The 21,213-nt window shown below is 35.4% G+C and overlaps 1 protein-coding gene across 10 annotated transcripts in view; it reads left to right on the top strand.

Moving 5' to 3' along the window:
• LOC18444215 (pleiotropic drug resistance protein 3) overlaps positions 1 to 18,997 on the top strand; it is a 38,349-nt gene extending 19,352 nt beyond the window's left edge. For 2 of the 10 annotated variants that reach the window (XM_088871218.1, XM_006854391.4), the window contains 15 exons: positions 2,259 to 2,540; positions 11,117 to 11,430; positions 11,653 to 11,813; positions 12,018 to 12,121; positions 12,775 to 12,928; positions 13,918 to 14,016; positions 14,525 to 14,598; positions 14,704 to 15,036; positions 15,329 to 15,619; positions 15,875 to 15,958; positions 16,190 to 16,323; positions 16,415 to 16,642; positions 17,332 to 17,503; positions 17,654 to 17,908; positions 18,620 to 18,997. In XM_088871218.1, the coding sequence (XP_088727344.1) occupies positions 2,259 to 2,540; positions 11,117 to 11,430; positions 11,653 to 11,813; positions 12,018 to 12,121; positions 12,775 to 12,928; positions 13,918 to 14,016; positions 14,525 to 14,598; positions 14,704 to 15,036; positions 15,329 to 15,619; positions 15,875 to 15,958; positions 16,190 to 16,323; positions 16,415 to 16,642; positions 17,332 to 17,503; positions 17,654 to 17,908; positions 18,620 to 18,886 (2,952 nt within the window). In that variant the 3' untranslated portion in view covers positions 18,887 to 18,997. Of the gene's footprint in view, positions 1 to 1,981; positions 2,075 to 2,258; positions 2,541 to 11,116; positions 11,431 to 11,652; positions 11,814 to 12,017; positions 12,122 to 12,774; positions 12,929 to 13,917; positions 14,017 to 14,524; positions 14,599 to 14,703; positions 15,037 to 15,328; positions 15,620 to 15,874; positions 15,959 to 16,189; positions 16,324 to 16,414; positions 16,643 to 17,331; positions 17,504 to 17,653; positions 17,909 to 18,619 lie in introns of those variants that run through there. The other 8 variants (XM_088871220.1, XR_002282611.2, XR_016058883.1 and 5 more) reach the window with 8 other exon arrangements.
• The last annotated feature ends 2,216 nt before the right edge of the window (positions 18,998 to 21,213 follow it).

Here is a 21,213-nt window from a genome sequence, read left to right on the forward strand (position 1 = left end):
ACAAGGAGGTCACCATTACTTTCATCCATCGAATTTTAAATCAGGTGATTATAAATGTGTCATTAACTTGATTTAAAGTTCAAAAAAAAAATCTTGAACTTTATGGTACATCCTAAGCCATCTGATTTGATATCTAATGACTAAAAGTGATTATGGCCTATGACAAATAGTCGCATAGTAAACAATCACTAAAAAAATATTCCCATCAATAAACTACGCCAAAAAAGAGGAAGAAAAAAAACTTGTAATGTGAGTATAATTAAGCAAAGTTTCATCTCGATCTTTTGATCTCTCGAATCCATCAAATTTCAGGGTTTTTGTTCAAATCAAAATTATCCAGTGATATATTAGCAAAGTGAGTTTAAACTCTATAGGGCAAATTTAGGTTGAAATAGGTTTGTTTTTGGCAAAGACAAAAAAAAAGTTATTTATGGAAAAATTTATGTAATATCCCCTATGTTTTCCAAAATTTGAAAAATGTCCTAATATTTTATTATTATTTTACAACGTGTAGTATTTCAGTTTTATCATTTTATATATATATATATATATATATATATATATATATTGGATGGAGCTCAATTTTCGGGTATCCATACTTCTCGCCATAATGCACAAGTGAAAAATATAAATATAATAATTTTACATTCATAAATTCATCAACATAACCAAAATAGCCCTAAAATTTGTGCATGATATTTTGGTATTTTTATTTTTATTTAATTATCATTATACATTTTTTTATAGCTGCAAATTGGTAAGAATCATGGATACACAAAATTTGAGCTGACTTGGATTTACAGAAAAAAAAAAAAGAGATCAAATTGAAGTACTAGATGTATTATTTAAAAAGGGAGATGAATGTAAGATATTAATATAAAAGGCATTTGAAAATATAAGGGATATTTACGTAAATTTGGTGCATTTTATATAAGGTGGCAACCTTATTTGTAGAAGTAAGGTTTAAAGTTGTACACAATCCATTTTAGTTGGGTGTTGTATATTTTGTAGAAACAAAAAGCAATCTACGGAAAAAAGAAGAAGAAGAAACAAACACAAAAGAAAGAGACAATCAATTACAGCGTAAAGATATATGTGTCCACGGGATATTAGAGTTTCTTTACTGGCAATGGAGAATACCGTTACGATACTATCTCTTCATCACGCCTCTCTGTTTTTATCTAATTACAAAGATATCAGTTTTTTTCTCTTAACTTTTAACTTTGGATGAACACCCAATCGTAACGATATATATCAAGTTTCAGATAGATGGTACAAATTACCGAAATACATTTGTACATATATATATCAAGTCTTATATATATGGAATCCCATGTAAGGATATATCCGAATTTTTTCCTGGGGCTGCCGCCCCCGAATCTCCACAGGGCCCGTCGGGCTTTAAATGGCCCTCCAAAGTCGTCTTTTTTACTTCACCTTGACATATCTATTTCCAAAAAATACAAGACATCAATCCTCAACATATTTGACGTGTTTTTTGACAATGTCAAAAAGTATCATATACATAGCCTCAAGATTATGCTTTTGAAACAAAAAAACTAGCATAGATTACCGTAATATTACTGATATAAGTAAGGTTGCAACTTGATATAAACTTTTTTCTTTAAATAGCTGAATAACTATTTAGAAAATAAATAAAAAGTTAAAAGAAAAATATATAAAGAGACTATTTACCTTTTGTATAATGAAGTCCCAATTATTTTTGTCCCTTAAATTTAAAAAAAGGTAGAGTTGGCATTCGGATGCATCCGTAGTTGTAGAGGTAAGGTGCACCTTCAAATTTTATCGTGACATATAATTTTGATGTAAAAAGTTCTTAAGATTATCTCAAAATCTATTTTTATATCTAATTATAAAATTTTAAATTTTAAAAATAGTTAAAATCAAGTAGATTTAAACATATGAAAATTTTAAACAAATTGAACAACACCATAAGACTTAATTTTTTTTTATTTTTCATAGTCATACAATGTCGAGATGATCGGGTTTTCCAACATTAAATCTACCAAGTCCGATGGATTTTTGAGGTGCATCCGTAGTTCTACATTACAAGGTTTCATCCCTTTATAAATTTTTTCCCTTTCTTAAATTGAAATCTCACGCACCTCATCGAAAGCTCATCAAATTTTCGGGAATTCTGGCTAGATTTGGGCTATTATTCTTCATGTATTCTCATTTTTTATCCGAAATTTTGAAATTTTCGGTCTTGATAACGCCAAATTTCGGCTCTGGTTCAGTTGACATCGAAAAAGGATCAAGCTCAGTACTGGTGCTTTAATGGTGAACCTTACCATTACGTTTCAGTCGATGAATTTTTCAAGAAGTTTCAGTCTTATCATGTGGGTGAAAGCCTGGTTAAAGAGCTGTCGAATCCATTTGATAAAACACAGAGCCATAACGACGCTTTGTCTTTTGAAGTGTTTTCTTTAACTAAATGGGAGCTTCTTAAAGCCTGCATGGCGAGAGAGTTGCTTCTAATAAGGAGGAACTCGTTTGTGTATGTCTTCAAGACAACACAGGTACATCTCTCTCTCTCTCTCTCTCTCTCTCTCTCTCTCTCTCACACACACACACACACACACACACACACACACACACAATTAAAAAAAAAAAATGCATGAAAGTTGAATATAGAGTACTAATTTTGGGGTACATGGGACTTCTACTAGGGAAGCTTGCAAGAATAAAACCTATCTTACACTTCTTATTCATGGTTCTTTTGATACTTCATGTGTATATTTTGCTTTATTTTTCTTCGTGTAACAAATACAACAGTTTTTTATTTTTATTTTTGGGGGACCACTATTTCTTTTCTTTTTTTCTACTAGGGAACCTTGTAAGTATAAAACACTTCTTATTCATGGTTCTTTTGATACTTATTTCATGTATGTATTTTGCTTTATTTTTCTTTGTGTAACAAATTCAACAGTTTTTTAATTTTTGGGGGACCACTATTTCTTTTTGTTTTTTTTGATAGGTGTGGAACCACTATCATGCAATGTTACTTTTGCAAATTTGATTATCTGGTCTATCAGATTGTGGGTGTATGAATTCATTAATAAGTTCAGGATGCCTACAATCTAGTATGAGTGCCTAGTTGACTACTTTACTTGGAAATTCTGCATTTTGCTATTCTTTTGAGGTCTTTTTTTTTTCAAGTTTGGAATCCAAACTTGTGCTGCTCTTTTATTTGATGCCCACCATTTGATTATTAAATTTCTTGAGATTTGAGAGACAAACTTAGTTGGTATAATATTTTTGGGATCAGATTTGTGCACAAAGTGTTTGCTTGAATTTGAAGGCCTTCAGCTTAGTGTTTGAAGAAATTATGTGAGATTTTCATTTTTTTTTTTACAAGTAAAATTGTGTGAGATTAAAGTTGCAGAAAATGGCAAAAAATGATAATCTTCCACAAAAAAAAGTTTCCTAAATCTAATAAGGAAGAGATGAGTATTGAGAATTGGCAAATGAAGTTCTATATGGAGTGGTTGTTTTAACAGATGGGTTTGGTTCTGGACTTGCTAGGGTTCTGAGGGTGAGTCAAGCAAGTTGACTATGCCAATTCTTTTAAAAAATTAACAATAAAACCTTGGAAAATAGCGAGAGCCAATTCCGTAGGTTTTTGTTCCATCTAACAAGTCCAGGTAACTCGGTGCAGTCCAAGCCAGACTAATTGAGTTTTCAAACAATTATCATCATCATAGTCTTTTCCCAATTATATGGGGTTGGCTACACAAATCCTGGTCCACCAGTCTGCTCTATTAAATGCCATACCCTCAATGAGGCCATAAGTCCCTATATCTTTTCGAACTACTTCCAACCATGTCCTTTTGGGCCCACCCCTTACCATTTTCAATCCTTTAACGGGAACTAACTCGCACCTCCTAATAGGTGCTATACTGGGTCGGCGCCATATATGACCAGCCCACCGAAGTCTACTCTCTCTCATCTTATCACCGTTGGTACCACAACTAAATTTCTCGAATGGATTCATTTCGAACAATAAGCAATAGAAATTATCAAACATTCTGAGTGGAGACATTGAGACATTTAGAACGAGTCAATATTAAATCATTTATTAGTCTCACTTGTGCAAAGAATTACTTTATTAAGTGTTCAAACCATGTAACTTATGGATTTGCAGAGGCAAAGGCAGCAGGACTAGCATGTGACACGTTAGCAAATGCCTTCAAATGAGTAAAGAAAGCAAAGATCAGTAGAATTGCCACTACCTCAAATGAATATGAAAAATGTGGGAGACTACTTGAAATTAGTTCTAGAGCTTGTAAACTAGACTGCTTAGAATTATTACAAATTTAAAATCTATGAATTATAGGTTGTTGAGGAGCTTGATTCCATGGTTTTAGCATATCTCATGATGGCAATTGAAGAATTAAAGCACCTCCATCTTCTCCATCTTATACTTCTAGATGTACTTAGTAGTTCTCCAAAATTACATGAGTTAGACCAAACCGGAATTCTAGGATTTACTAGAACAAGCCTTTTGATGTCAACTCCCAACAAGCAATATTGGGAAACAAAAGAGGTGCAAAGCAAACTCAATTCAAAGAGGAAGCATATAAGTTGTAGGATGAATCAGTTTCAACCAAGGTGAAAGTGACAATTTCCAGGCTCTCAAAGGAAGAGTACAAATACCTTGAAGAGGTAGGCATAATTTATCTAACAAATCAAAGATGTAATGCAATTGCTCTCAAAGATTTGCTCATTTTAGTGTTGAAATGTGAATCTCAAAAGAATGAATATGATGAGAACAACAGAAAAACCATGAACTTTATTGTCGGAGAGAAAAAGTATGACATTGCTTCGTGTGCATATTGCTGCTTCAAATTGTTAGATGTGCTTGTGGTATTTAGGTATGGCTCTTAGCAATCATGTGTAAGTGGGGATACTTTTTCATATTTAGTTGTCTAGGTGAACATGCAAATTCAATGTAAAGTTTGGAAACAATTTAAAGGCATTGGTTGAAGCAATTTTTGAAAACCCGATTGGCTGGGCAAATCGATCATCTAGGAAACTGGTTTGGATTGACAAATTGGCGATCCGAATCAGTGTATCTGCCAGTTAGGGCCGATCTAGATTTCAAATTTGTTTTAACAATCGTTATAATTTTTTTTAACAATCATTATAAGTATTATGTTTTTGGATTTCTAATAAAAATGGGGTATTGCATTATGGATTTCCAATATTTTACAAAAAAATGTAAATATTGATAGGCTGTTTCCAATTTGAGTGCATGTTGACGATTACATTCATTTAACAGTCAAAATGGAGCATAGTATATTCAACAATATGAATACATAGTCTAAAATGGAGTATATAATTATTGAGATACAAACTAACACCAGAATGAAAGACTCTCTACTTTATCGTCTCTTGAATGCTGATTTTCGTTGAATTGTTAAGATAAATCATTGAGCCGGTTGATGTATAAGTCTGGGGGTTTAGAGTTGTTGTATCCGGCCAACTACACCTGCCCCAGTGTTTCATGTCCAAATTGAGCGTGATGAACCTCTCTCCTTGCTTGAAAACCCAAAGGTTGGTTCGCCTCTCGTGCTAGCCCCCACCTTCATATTACTTGGGCTTGGGCTACGTATCTCTTGGTTGCGACTCAGTGGGGTCAGAAACATCACTTCTCCCATCCCCTTCCCCCTCAGGGCCAATCTCCTCCCCCTCTCCCTCAACAAGTACATGACCTCTTACATCTCCTATGAATTACTCAAATAGTGGCGGTTCATCTCGTCCTCCTTGCTCGTCCACAACTTATTCATTGTCTTTCACTCCTATTACCTTAAGGAATGCTCTCTTGTGTAGCATTGGCTCCTTCTCTTCCACTAAATACCCCTTGGCTGTGTTCGTGACCAGTATTGCATCCAGTCAATTAGGATGTAGTCTGCCTTGTTCTTCCTTATTTATCACTCGTTCAAATTGTGATGAACATGTATGAGCTTTAGAATCCTTTTTGAAGTTAGTCTATTCCGCTCAGCAGTGTGTAGCTATAGGAATATACTCTAGTTTGCTCACACCCAATAGTTAAACATGTTTTTGAAAGCACCTTGATTGCTATCTTCCTTAAGTGAGGTACGTCAGAATCATGTACTCCCACCATTTAACTGGAATAAAATACAAAGGGCCTTGTAAGAAAGTGTCGAAATATTTATAATATGAAGGATGTGAAAGGACACCAAATTTATTTATTTTGGTGAATTAGTGGGATGATGGGCCCTTACCTAGAAAGAGGTGCAACAAAAGGACTTCTTAGGAGGTCACCCATCCTAGTACTACTCTTTTTGAGGCATGCTTAACTTTGATGTTCTTTTGGGATCTAGTGCTGATATCCCCGTACCCAAAGGACACATAATTGGATTTATCACAATGTGAGAATTCTAGCAAGTCTAGTGGCAAACAAGCCTTATGAATCCCCATAAATAGAAAGCTGAGAAAAGCTACACTTTTTAGTGTAATAGTAACCCTCATAATGCATCAAGTCTATGAAATCCTTACATCAAAGGTTAACTCTTACCTCCCTTAGTGCCTGTACTTGGCTCCTATGACTTTTCTCTAATCTTCCAATGCAGTATCTTAACCCCATCACAACCTTGTCGATAATATCAGGGTTGAATATAAATATTTGGGTGGAAATAGAACCTAGACAACATGGAGATGGAGATACTATTTTCCATCATAGTGATGAAACATTTAAATATTTGAACTTCTAAACGTATAAATAAGCATTTACCTGCATAGTGAATTGGTTTGCCCTATTGATCGGTCCACCTTCTCTCAACAATCTCTACCACTTCGGCTGCAAAACTGCACCATTATCAAATGGCCACATTTGCACTCTCAATCCTTTTATAGAGGATCCCCATGGTGGATTTCTTGTCAGCATCCACTATCCTTAGTCTAAAGGAGTTGTGGCTTCAACACTTAGGCCATAACATCTTATAAGTGACTATGCCCTCCACTTTCACTCCCTCAATAGACCTTGAGAGGCGGTCTTTCAACCACGCTCCAAAGGTAAACAACCTCTTTAGCACAACTTGTTATTGTAGTGTAGAGTCCACAACCAAGTAGCCCGTCGCAAGGTAGTGCTAATTAGCTTCTTATTCCCAGTATGTTGTCTCATCAAGTGAAGACTTCACCAAACCTAGTGTCTCCTTCACAAACTTGATCTCACTTATTTGCTCTAACATGAGATCAATGTAGTGGGCAGCACACGAGGTTGATACCAGATGCATCATTTTGGGCATCGACTTCACCCCAGCTAAAACACGTCGTGGTGTTATTGGTGATAATTTGGACTACATGCTTATCTTCCACCTTCTCGACTATTTGATCTATTAATTCCTCCAAGAGCTTTCTCTCCTTCTTCATCCTTGTGATCTCTCTGTTGGAAATGAAGGCCATCCCACGTGGGCAATAAACCAAAAAATCTGAATAATCTTTCTGATTGATGTTGTCCCTCAAACTATCACTTATGATATTGACATCCATTCTCGACCAACACTGCTTAATGTCTTTAATGGATTTGCACACATCCTCCACCTCTCATTCATTGGGGGCTTTAAGGAATCTTGGCTGAGAATGGGTGTCAACATCATGAGTGATGGTTGGAGAGACAAATGTCAATAAAAAAGATTATCTGGAATTCCTGGTTTATTGCCCACGTGGGACAACCTTCATTTCTAGGAGGTCAATGGGAAGAAATAATCAAAGCTCTTAGAAGAATTAATGGACCAAATACTTGAGGAGGTAGGAGAAAAGCATGTAGTATAAATTATTACAGATTGTGCTAGGGCCTATGTTTCTGCTAAGGTGAAGTTGATACTTAAAAGGAGGCATCTAGTATGGATCTCATGTGCCACTGCATTGATCTCATGTTAGAGGAGATAGGCGAGAGCAAGATTGTGAAGAAGACTCGAGATTGGGCAAGATCGTTGTCAAATTCATCAATAACCATGTCAAAATCCTTCACTTGATGAGACAGTACATTGGGATTAAGGAGATAATCAGCCCGGAATCACCTACTTTGGAACAAACTACTTGGATGTAGAATATGTTCTATTGTTTACCCTTGAAGAGTTGTCAAAAAACTGCCTCTCAAATCCCATGAGGGAGTGAAATTTAAAGGGTATAGTCACTAATAAGAGGATTTGGTATAGGTTTTCCATCATTGTGGAGGCTACAACTCCTTTAGTGACATTGTTAAGGATGCCGAGTTTTGATAAGAAATTCACCATGAGGATCCTCTATAAGTGATTGAGAGGGGAAAGCAACTATTTGATAGTAGTGCAGTTTTGTGGCCATAGTGGTGGAGATCATTAAGAGATGATGGACATATCAATTGGACAAACTAATTCACTATCCAGGTAAATAATTATTTATCAATTTAAAAGTTTATGTATTTAAATGTTTCATCACTGTGAGGATAAATGGTTTATCCATCTTTGTGTTGTTTAGGATTCTGTTTTCATCTCAAATATTTCTATTCGACGCCTATTATTCCCAACAAGGTCCTGGAGGGAGTGAGATACCGTATTGAAGATTGGAGAGAAGTTATAGGAGCCAAGTACATGCATTGAGGAAGATAAGAAATAGCTTTCAATGTTGGAATTTCATAGCCTTGATGCATTAGTGGGGTTTAATTAAAGTACTAAAAGTTGTTGTTTTCCTAAACTTTCTATTTATGGGGGTGCAGAAGGTTCGTTTGCTACTAGACTTGCTATGTCTTCTCAGATTGAGATGGCTCTAGGTTACTAATTATGCATTCTTTCACATCATTCACATTATAAAGGACTTTGACCATTTCTTACAAGGCCCTTTGAATTTTGTTTTAGCTAAATGCCGGGAGGTACATGGTCTTCACGCACCTCACTTGAGGAAGATAGCAATCAAGGTGCTTTCTCATATATGTTCAACTACTAGGTGTGAGCAAATCTAGAGTATTTCTAATGGTTGCACATTCCTAAGAGGAATCGGCTGGCTTCAAAGAGGCTTTAAAAGCTAGTATATGTTCATTACAATTTGAATATTTGAGAGTGAAACATAAGGAAAAAATGGAGGACTACATCCCAAATCAACCTAGATTCAATACTTGCCATAGATATAGCCAAAGAGTGGTTGGTGGAAGAGGAGCAGCTAGTGCTATGTAAGAGAGCATTCCTTGAGACAATAGGTGAGGAAGATGACGAAGAAGGTGTGGATGAGCAGGGATGAGGAGGTGACCCGCAAGTATTTTAGCAATTCATATGAGAAGTAGGTGGTCATGTACCTATTAAGGGAGAGGGGGGAGGAGATGATTCCAAGGCCACGTAGTCGAACCCAAGAGATATGCAGCCTAAGCACCAGCAGCAGAAGGATGGAGGCGAGCACGAGGGATAGACCAACTTTCGGGTTTCGAGTAAGGAGAGCGTTTCGTCATGACTGACTCGTACATGAAACTCTAGGGGGAGTATAGTCAGTTGGGTACTTATGGGTTTGAACCCCATCAACCTGCTAATTGATTTGTATCAAAGTTCAATGAGTGGAATTAGCGTTCGAAAGAGATGAAGCAACTTGTCTTTTGTTTTGGTGTTAAGTTGTATTTTGGTAATGCTATGCTGTATTTTATATTCAAATTCTTGATAAGTGTATGCTTCATTTTGACTATGAAATGAATGTAATAGTGAACAAATACTTAAACAGGAAATGGCCTCTTAGTATTCTCATATTTTTGTTAAATTATGAAAATCCATGATGCAATACGCGCATTTTTATTGGAAACCCAAAAAAAACATTTATAATGACTTTTAATTTTTATTTTTAAGGTCCGATCAGCCCAAACTGGCCCCTTCACCAAGTCGGATCATTGATTCACTGATCCAGGCTGGTTTTCTGGATGAACGATTCGCCCAGCTGATTCGGGGTTTCAAACACTACCCTCTGGGAATCTGTTCCTTCAAGGTCGATTCTTCATCTGGATTGGCAGTTTCCAATCTGGATCAGTGTGTTTTAAAACGCTAGGTTGAAGTCAAAGGTTCAGTTTTAACTAAGGATGGTGTTGAAAAATTATTGCAGTACACTATAACTTAATAAAGTTGGGGCAGCTGGGTAATTGTTCACTTAAAGTAATAGTGCATTACTCTATCTGTGCATGTGATACATATTTGTCAGTTTTATAAAATAAAATGTTTCCTGTTAACATTCAGGAAGAAAAAAAGAATGATTCTCCTGCAAAACAGACATTGCTTTAGAACTACAATAAATGATATTTCCTACATTTGTCACCTTGAGATTTTGTCACTTCAATTTTACCTGTTCAAGTTGGTTGATGCGAGAATCATTAGGTGCAGGTTTTTACAGTTACTAAACCAATTAAAGAGAACTTTTTGAAGGATGTGTTTTGGAAAAACATAAATGATATAATAAGATCTGAGCTCGGGCTGGATCCTTTCAGGTGTTAACTATTGCAACACTATGTCCCACGTTTGAACCTTACCTCTGAAGTACACCACACAACCTGTTTGAATCTTACCTCTGAAGTACACCACACAACCCGCCACCCCCGCTGCCCCCCGTCCCCTCCTCCCCATTCCCTGCCTTCACACAAAAAAAATGAAAGCGAAAAAAAAAGGAATAAGAAAAAGAAAACAAAAATACATGTTGTAATCAATTTGGAAATTAATGGAGGAGTTTCAATCATTTGAAATTTGTATATTCAGACTTATGTTGGCCACTAATTTTAAAAAAGGTTTGCACTCTTAATTTGAAATGGCAGTTTTGAGTTGGAAGAAATGAATTGTTAGTATTTAGCTATTAAGTAGTTCAAGGGACAAATAAAAATAATATTTATGCTCAAAGGAAATTTTCCAAATAGATGTTGGGAACTAATCGAGAACTACCAATTTCATTGTTTGCTGAATGAAATTTGAAACTAAGAAATATTGTGGATGTTGATTGTACATTTTGTAGAAGCTTAGTTCTGAGAATTTTTTAGCATATGAAATATATATTTCAACATAAATTTTTTGTTCTAATTTCAACTTCATATGGTTTGTGAGCTTGATTCATTTACCCTTCGCCTGACCTCGTGCAGCTTGTAATTCTGGCCATTATCACCATGACCGTGTTTCTACGCACCAGACTGAAGGTTGATGTCATTCATGCTAATTACTATCTGGGTGCTATGTTTTACTCTCTAATTATCATGACAGTTGATGGGTTTCCGGAGCTGGCCATGACAGTCTCTAGACTACCAATGTTCTATAAACAGAGAGATTTCTACTTCTATCCAGCATGGGCATATGCTCTTCCAGCCTCGATCCTTAAGCTTCCTCACTCTCTCATTGTATCATTTATATGGACGTGCATCACTTATTATGTCATTGGTTATAGCCCAGAACCAGAAAGGTTAATATTCTATCTCACCCCAACTTAGCCTGCGCTGTCATGAGATGTGAATTAGTTAGAGAATTTATATATATATACAGTAACTCTCTTTAATTCTCTTGCTCCTTGATGCATTTGCTAGGGTTATGTACTAATTACTATTTCCTTGGCGATGAAAGGAAGAACTGATGACCTATTTTATTTGCAATTTCTCTATTTGCTCGTTTCCCTCATGGTTTACAGATTTTTCCGCCATTTCCTTCTTCTATTTGGATTGCATCAAACGTCAACTGCTGCATTCCGATTTGTTGCTTCGATATTTGGTACCTTTGTTGCTGCCCAAGCTGGTGGCTCTGTGTTTCTGGTGGCGAGCCTGTTATTCGGCGGTTTTGTTCTTGCTCGACGTAAGGCATATCTTAGCTTATTCATATCAAACATGAATGTGTGTGTGTGTGTGTGGTGTGTGTGAGAGAGAGAGAGAGAGAGAGAGAGAGAGGAATTATTGGTTGCTTGTAATTAGATTAATAATCGGAAATACATACAAATACATGACTTATTTGAGAGTGATATAAACAGAGGATTTCCTAAACTAACCTTCTATTTTGCAGCTTCTATGCCTACATGGTTAAAGTGGGGGTTTTGGCTTTCTCCAATGACATATGCAGAGATTGGCATTTCACACAATGAATTCCTATCTCCAAGATGGGAGGAGGTAAATTTTCTGGAATAATCACCCTTAATTCTTATCTATTTCAAGATACGAAATATTAGCCTTTTAAGGATTTTCTTTATATCTTGAGGTATTCTCCCAGATGGGAAGAGGTAAATTTTTGGAATAATCAGTCTTTATTCTTATCTGTTTCAAGATACAAAATATTAGTCTTTTAAGGATTTTCTTTATATCTTGTAAATCCACTTTTTAATTGATTTTGTGATCATTTCTAAGGAAATAAGGGAAAAAAATCTTTTATTATTTGCTTATGGCATTCATTTGCACAAACTTTCTCTCCAACAAGAATGTCATGGTCAACTTTTTCTTTTAAGTTCCCAAAACTATTGGTGTACTTTTGGGCTGATGATTTGGTAAAAAGAATGCCAAATAATAAACCACAGAACTATCAAAATATTTAGTAAAGAATTTGGTGGATGTGGGTCTGTTCTAAATAAGTTCCCAAAACTATTGATGTACTTTTGGGCTGATAATTTGGTAAAAAGAATGCCAAATAATAAACCACAGAACTATGAAAATATTTAGTAAAGAATTTCTATTGTGAATGTGGTCTGTCCTAAATATAAATGTACCATACATGTTTGAAACAGTCAAATGCAAAATAAGTTGATGTGCACCTCATTTTTCTGTTGCAGATAACATACGCAAATATGAGTGTGGGGCAACAAACACTTAGGAGCCGGGGGCTTCTCTTTGAAGGCTCCTTATATTGGGTTGCTGTGGGAGCCTTATTTTGTCTCACCATACTTTACAATATTGGCTTCACACTTGCTTTAAGGTACTTAAATTGTAAGTATGTTATCATCTTTCATGTCCTCAATTGATTAGGTTTCTACTAAGGACATAGTATAATAATATATTTGGTGATAAAAATACTGTATTTCTTATTAGACAGAATTATTTGGAATTCAGAGGAATTTGGATGTAAATCCTTGTTTTGAAATGCTCTCTGTAATTTGAATGTGTGTTTCTGAGTGGTTTTATGGGTAGCTTGCAGCTTTCGTAGTTATTTAATTAACGGAGCTTCCATGTTGTAAGTGTTTATATATACTGCCATCTCCAGGGCTAAAATTTGAAGCAATATGTGCCTTCTTTTAAAATTTGTTGGGTTCACTCTCCTTCTTGGACTGTTCTGCATTATTTTAACTGTTTTTTCTTCCAAACACGCTCCCAATTTTCAACATGGTGTTAGAGCCAAAAGGTGTTTTAGCTTTTTCTCTATGTTTTCTCTCTATAAATACTAGAATTGCCTCCGTAAGATTTTCCTGTGATTGAATCTCTACCATAATCCTTCGATACATGCACTTCTGGCTTGAAATTTTGGGAGGTTGTTGGTACAAAACAAACCAACTGCTTAAATTGATTGTGGTAGCACAATGTGGTGAATAAATGTGTACAGTTAAGGGGTGCACATGCTGATTCTAATTTCATAGATGGACATACCCCAAATTCAGGCATTTCCTTTTTTTGCTTTTTATGGGTAGGTTTAGGTGCGACTTGAAAATTGGATGTCACCCTATTCCCTTCAATCATCTAGCAAAAGCCCAGGCCCCCATGTGTAGGATGGGCATTTTCCTTTGAGGACTTACAAGTAGGAACCTAGCTTTAACCAACTATTCCCTTCCTAGATAATTAACTTCCATTACTAATAGTAATTCAAATTATAGTGAGAAATTTTCAAATTTCCTTTAGCTATTTTCAAATTAAGAATTTCTCTTAGCTATTTTCAACATTTTTTCTTGAAATTTTTAATCAATAAAAAGCTATTGGAATTGCAGCCCCCGATAATTCACATGCTATTGTTTCACGCGAAAAGCTCTCCCAAATTCAAGGGAACGGAAGTGCTGAGAGTTCCACTCCTGATCAGACTAGGGCCGGTAAGCATTCTTTGCTTCAACATTGCTTGTTAGCCATCTTTATTAACAAGGTAAAGTGCCATTTTTCCACCTATTCCAGAAATGTTTGTTGGGATACCATTAGTTTCAGAAGCAAGTTTTCTCCTTATAGTTTAAATTTTGGGGCATGTCAATACCTAAATATGCCATTAAACTTACACATGTCATACACAAAGATGCAATGAGGGTGGGGGGCAAAGGAGAGCGAGGGTAGAGCATTCAGAGCATTAACTAGGAGAATGGCCCACCTTGCCGTCTATAGGAGAGAAGCCATATTAGCCTTGCCTTTGATTCATGGACACAAGCTGTCCCATCACAACACATACGCACACATACACAGTAAGAAGAGAGGGAAGGAGGGAGAGAGAGAGAATCCTATAAACTAATCTCAAAACCAGTGGCATTGTGGTTGCTAGTAAAATTAGAGCAAGAGCTTTATGATCTTGAAAGAAAATGAGAAATATCTAAAGTGGAATTGTTGATTGAACAGGAAGAACGGTTCTACCTTTTGAGCCACTAACAATGACATTTCAAGATGTGCAATACTTTGTTGATATGCCTCAGGTAGTTGAACCCATCAAAAGAATTTATGGATTCCACTCTTGCATTGTTCACTTGGATCCTGACCCAGTTGCTACCAATAACAATGATGATCTTTCTTTATTGTAGGCTTTGAGAGATCAAGGAGTGAAACAGAAAAGGCTCCAACTTCTTAGCGATATCACGGGGACTTTTAGACCCGGCATTCTTACGGCTTTGATGGGTGTCAGTGGAGCTGGGAAGACGACACTTCTGGATGTCCTTTCAGGAAGAAAAACAGGTGGCACCATAGAAGGAGTCATAAAAATAGGAGGATATCCCAAGGTTCAAGAAACATTTGCAAGGATATCTGGTTACTGTGAGCAAACTGACATTCATTCCCCGCAAATTACAGTTGAAGAATCTGTGATCTATTCTGCTTGGTTAAGACTAGCCCCTGAAATAGATCAGAAGACTAAACTTGTAAGTGAAGATATTATTCTAAGAATCGTTAATCTAAGTATAACAAATAGACTTTCAGTTGAGCTTTTGCTCTGAGGGATATGCCAAATAGCTCCTAGTACTGGATGCACCATTTTACACAAGATTTGTATGTAACTGATATCAATTTTAGTTCTTTATCCTTTTTTTGATGCATTATGCATATTATTTATTCATCATGGATGTCTTTTATTCGTACTGTCTGCATAATAGATACATAATCTTCCAATCAAATGTATGTGTTTCTTTACCTGTGCAAGTTATTGCACCACAGGAATTTATAAATGAAGTGCTTGAAACCATTGAGCTTGATGGGATAAAGGACTTGTTAGTCGGACTTCCTGGTGTAAATGGTTTATCTACCGAGCAAAGAAAGCGGCTCACTATAGCAGTCGAGCTTGTTTCAAATCCATCAATAATATTTATGGATGAACCCACTTCTGGTCTAGATGCAAGAGCAGCTGCTATTGTCATGCGTGCAGTGAAAAATGTTGTGGCAACTGGAAGAACAGTTGTTTGCACGATCCACCAGCCTAGCATTGACATTTTTGAATCATTTGATGAGGTAAATAGAAGAACAATTGTTTGAACTAGGCTGCTAGTTCTCTGTACTTCTAAGAAAATACTTTTGATTTATAATAATACAACATTGACACTCAATTGAATCAGTTTCAACTCTATTTTCACTATTGAAAAACCAGCAATGTAAATATTAATTAACGCACATTAATGTGTGAATCTCACTATCGTGTCTATGTGTCTGATCTTCAATATCTTCTGATCTTGTGCAAATCAATATGACATTTCTTTTTGCTTGCAGGTAATTTTAATGAAAAAGGGGGGTCAGATAATATACTCTGGACCCTTGGGTAGGCATTCAAGTCAAGTCATTGAATATTTTGAGGTGTGTGTTAATTAAAGAAAAAAGTTTCGGTTTTCTATTCGTTAAAAGATGAGTAAATGATCTTATGTTCATAAGCATTAATCTTACTAGATTCTCAATGTCCTTGTTTCCCTTTGATCCTTAGTTCTTGTTTTTGTTTTTCATATACCAGTCATCTATTTTGGTCTTTGCTAATTACATTGATACTATGAATTTTTACTGATTGGTATACTTATTTACCTATCTAAGCAGAGTGTTTCAGGTGTTACCAAGATCAAAGACAATTATAATCCAGCAACATGGATGCTGGAAGTTACTTCAACATCTATGGAAAAGCAACTTGGCATAGATTTTGCTGAGTTGTATAAAGAATCATATCTTTACTTGTAAGTGCCATTAATTCATATTTAAATAGTTCCATTTATAAAATCTGTGTGACCTATGTTCTTGCAAGAAAACTGATTTTCTCATATGTAGGGAACGAAAGGACTTGGTTAAACAGTTAAGCACACCACAACCAGGTTCGAAAGACCTGCATTTCGAGACACGTTTTCCACAGAAAGGATGGGTGCAATTCAAAACATGTCTATGGAAGCATTCCTTATCTTATTGGAGGAGTCCTAAATACAACTTGGTTCGTATCTTTTTTGTATTCGCGACATCAATAGTGCTAGGAGCTCTTTTTTGGCAACATGGAGACAAAATGTAAGTAATCCACCAGCTGGTTCTGTCAATCCAATCTTTTGACTTCGAGTTATACATTCTAACCATGTGCATTGTTATTTACTACTATAAATATAAGCCATTGAACTTGTCCAAGTCTATACCCATGAAGCTAAATTTTGGTGAATTCATTAAATAGTTGTTAGCAGAGTTTGAAAAGCCATACTGGGCCATGGGCCTGGCTGAGTCGGCTCGCCAAGTCCACATTGGCTTGACGAGTCCAGCCAAGTCAAAGGGTTTTTTTTCTCGTTTCCTTTTGTTTTGAAGCATCTGAAATAGGGAACTTTTTCCAACAGAAAAATAACGGAGAAGTCCTCAAATAGGAAGAAATTCCAAACCTATAATTGATTGTGGTATTCATAGATGCCTAACTTCCTCTTAAAAACATTTAAAAATACCCAATGAAATAATTGACCCGCCAGAATAGGATGTGAACCCAAAGGTGGTACTTCCCACTCCCTTTCCATCATCATCTCATCTGATGGTGATCACCCAAACTTTTCGTAGTCTATTGGTTAATAATATACCTTTGTTTTTCTATATGTTGGTGGCTTATACTGTACGTTTGTTTCTCTATATGTTGGTATACTTAGATAAAGATATACATTTTGCTCTATGGCACTTGCATATTCCTTTTCTTGAATTAAGTTTAAGTTTTATTTACTATGAAGAAATGGACAGCAAGACTTGTTCAATATATTCGGATCAATGTACACGGCAACAATCTTCCTTGGCATACAGAATAGTGCGACAATCATACCTTTTGTGACAACTGAACGAACCGTTCTTTACCGAGAGCGATTTGCTGGAATGTACTCTTCAAAGGCTTACTCTTTTGCTCAGGTTCAAGTAGTTCTTTTATTTTCTTATTATCTTTTTATGGTTGATTCTAGTCTTTTATAATTCCTGCAAAAATAATTTAGATGAAATGACTTGTTGCCATGGCCTGACTATATCTCAATTTTCGTTCCTTGTTTTTGTTTACTTGCACAGGTGGTTATTGAGCTTCCTTACACATTCATACAAGCAGTCATGTTTGCAATTATCACATATCCGGCTGTTGGGTATTATTGGTGTGCCTATAAGTTTATGTGGTATATCTTCACCATGTTCTTCACACTCCTTTACTTCAGTTGCCTGGGTATGCTATGTGTATCAGTTACTCCAAATGCTCATGTTGCTTCCATATTGTCATCCGCATGCTATGCCGTTATGAATCTTTTCTCGGGATTCATAGTACCTAGACCTGTAAGCTAATTTTCTCAGCTTTTCTCTATTCTCTTTAAGCTATGTCTCTTATTTCTCACCATCTTTTTCCGGAAATCTCTCTCTCTCTCTCTCTCTCTCTCTCTCTCTCTCTCTCTCTCACTGTGTGTGTGTGTGTGTGTGCGAGCGAGCACGAACGCACACCTTGAAGAAGGGGCAAACTTCAAGTGTCGAAACCCTAAGCTTCCTCTCACAAACCAAATGCAAGCCATTACTCCAAGGGCCACAGGACCCATTTGTTTGATTTCTTTGTGCCTTAAAAGTTATACCTGTTGTAGAAAGCAAACAAAAAAAATTGACAAAAAAAATTAGATGTGAAGTTTGTGTATAGATTTTGCATTTAAAACTATGAAGCCCAAAAGAGCCGTAATTATGCTTCGATCTCAAAAGGCATTGACTGGGTCCTATAGGTTTTGGACTCTTGGTTCAGTGATCTGAGACTTTACTGCAGTAAGGGCTAGAATGCCATGGCCCTGGGGTTGAATGCAGCTTTCCCACCCCCAACAATATTAAAAACAGGAAAAAAAATACAATAAAATAAACTGAGAAATCTCATGTATTCCATTCTGTAATGATCCAATACTTGATGTAATTTAATATATGTGTATAGATGTATTTATATAATTTGCTAATACCTTTAATGATAAGATGTATATATGATTAATATGAATCATGGTTGATGTTTTTATGCAGGAAATTCCCAAGTGGTGGGTCTGGTGCTATTGGCTTTCTCCTACAGCTTGGACCCTAAATGGCCTTCTAACTTCACAGTATGGAGATATAGACAAGGTGATCACTGTTTTTGGAGAACAAAAGGCTATTAGTGCTTTCTTAAAAGATTACTTTGGATTCAATCATGACCTTTTGGGAGTTGTTGCTCTAGTTCTAGTTTTATACCCTCTCATTTATGCCCTTCTGTTTGCTCATTGTATATCTAAACTTAATTTTCAAAGGAGGTAACTCAACCATTTGTTGACTCATTCTGTGGCCAAACCAAATTTCCATTATATAATTTCCATTTGACATTTTCTTTGTATTTCTTATATGTAGAAATATATGCTTCTTGTATCAGATTTCCTTTGTAAATTTGATGTTTGACTATCAATGGTGATTAGCCTGGATGGATGCCCAAGAATTTCTATATTATGATGGGCAAAGATAGAAAAGAGTGAGAACTGATTTTTATTCAAGGAGAATATGCTATTGAATTCTACAAAAGAAGGCCATGCAGGTCAACTACTTTATTTGAGACAACTTGAGAATAATAATGGACAAGCTTATGTAATCCCTGTGGGACTGAATTGTTCATTTGGTCTTGCACTTGAAACAGCTTAGCGTACACGGAAACTCTCAAATCTTTTTTGTAACAATCAACACTCATATAAAAAAGAAGAATGAACTTGATGCTAAAAAAGGATCCCAAATCAAAACCCACCTTAACAAAACTTCAAATTTGGACAATCGGTTTCGATGAATGTGAATTTTGGACCTTCCATCATTAATTTGGACCATCCACTTTCATGTTAGATATGGGAATTTTGATCTGAAAATACATTATTTTACTTTCTTAAAATTGAGCTTAAGAGGATCGGATATTATTTTTGAGAAAGTTGTGTGGAACATAAATTTCCTTTCTGGTTGTTTTGGCTGTTGGAACAAGGTTAATATGGTCCTGCAGGTCCACTATTGAGGGACTAAGATAATTAGGCTGTTTTTGTTGAATTCCTAAAACAATTACTGGGAAATTATTTCATGAAACACGTTATTAACCCGGAAATGGTCTACAAAACCTATTTAACAATGGGGTGGTAAAGTCAAATTGCATGAGAAATTGCATTGCATATGTTTGATTAACTAATGGCTGGTGGCTAAATATTAGTCTGATCGACGTGAGGGAATAAATTGTATAGAAATTTATCAAAATATACATGAGATATGATCGATTTAAAATTGGAAAAGTATCTAAAGCAACCATTTACCCTATATAAAAGGAGGTCACAATTACTCATGTCCTTTAGAGTTAAAGTAGGTGGCTGTGTCGTAACTTAGTCTCAATTTGAAAGAAAAAAATCTTGATCTTCCTGACATATCTTAAGCCATCAAATTAGACATTAAATGATTATCAGCTATGAGTGATTGTGACATCTTTTATCATGATAAATGATTTGATAGTGTACAATCTCTTTAAATTTTTATTTGTTTTTTATTTAATTTAAAAAACCCACTAGATATTTTGAAAATAATATATGAAGTAACTGAAATTATAAGTATATTTTAGTTAATAAATTCCCATAGATGCCATCACGGATGGGTGTGGTTTGTATAAAAATGAGGCCCTAAACAATTACAGTAAGGAGTACCTTTAAATAATGTTGAAAGATGATATTTTGACAGCAAAAAGCTTTATGATGGCCTTTTATTTTAGTTTCATCTCTAATTATAAAATATAAAGCTTAAAAAATTATATACATGGAGCATATCAAGATTGAATGCCCAGATAGTGCATTACAAAAAGCACTATTTTCCAAACATAAAATCCATATTTGAGGGTTTTTCGATCTCGAAAAGCCCTCATTTAATGAATTTTTGTGGCGTTCGTTATTTGATTATTTAAGACTTTAACCTTATCCCAACCTTTTATATTCATACATCTCGATATCGAGATGATCAATTTGAGGTTTTCAAAATTAAAATAATTTTTTTCGATGGATTTTTGAGATGCATCTTTATTTCTACATTTTCAGATTGCAACGTTATATAAATTTTTTTCATAGTTATATATATATAAAAGAAGAAATAATATCATGTAACCGTTACATAAGAAAGGGATAAAGTCAGGGGACAAAACATTGTTACGCGAACATTCTCCCTGCTCCCAAGAGAAAGAGAGGGGACTGACTCAAACTTCCTTTACTTAATGCAAAACATTTGCTTCTTCTCCAATTTTTATTTAGGTTCGTTTGACCATAGAGTTTGTTTTTGGAAACGGAAGGAACTCTCCCAAAAATTATGGAAGACTGCAGATCCATTATTATTATTATTATTTTATTTTTTATTTTATTTTATTTTATTTTATTTATTTATTTTTATTTTTTTGGAGTGGAAGAAAAAGGAGGTGTTCTACAAATCAACCTTTTTTAATGCTAAAAAAACAGCTGCGTCGCCACCTTTTCGACTTGACAACTTTCACAAAGTAAAATATCAAACAAAAATCAACTCATTTTAATACTTAAAAATGGCTGTGGCCATCCTGACCCTTTGCAGCTTTCGTAAAGTACTATCAAACA

This window comes from Amborella trichopoda, chromosome 7, assembly GCF_054954075.1.
Source record: "Amborella trichopoda isolate Santa Cruz 75 chromosome 7, AtrichopodaSantaCruz75HAP2 v2.0, whole genome shotgun sequence".
NCBI lineage: Eukaryota > Viridiplantae > Streptophyta > Magnoliopsida > Amborellales > Amborellaceae > Amborella > Amborella trichopoda.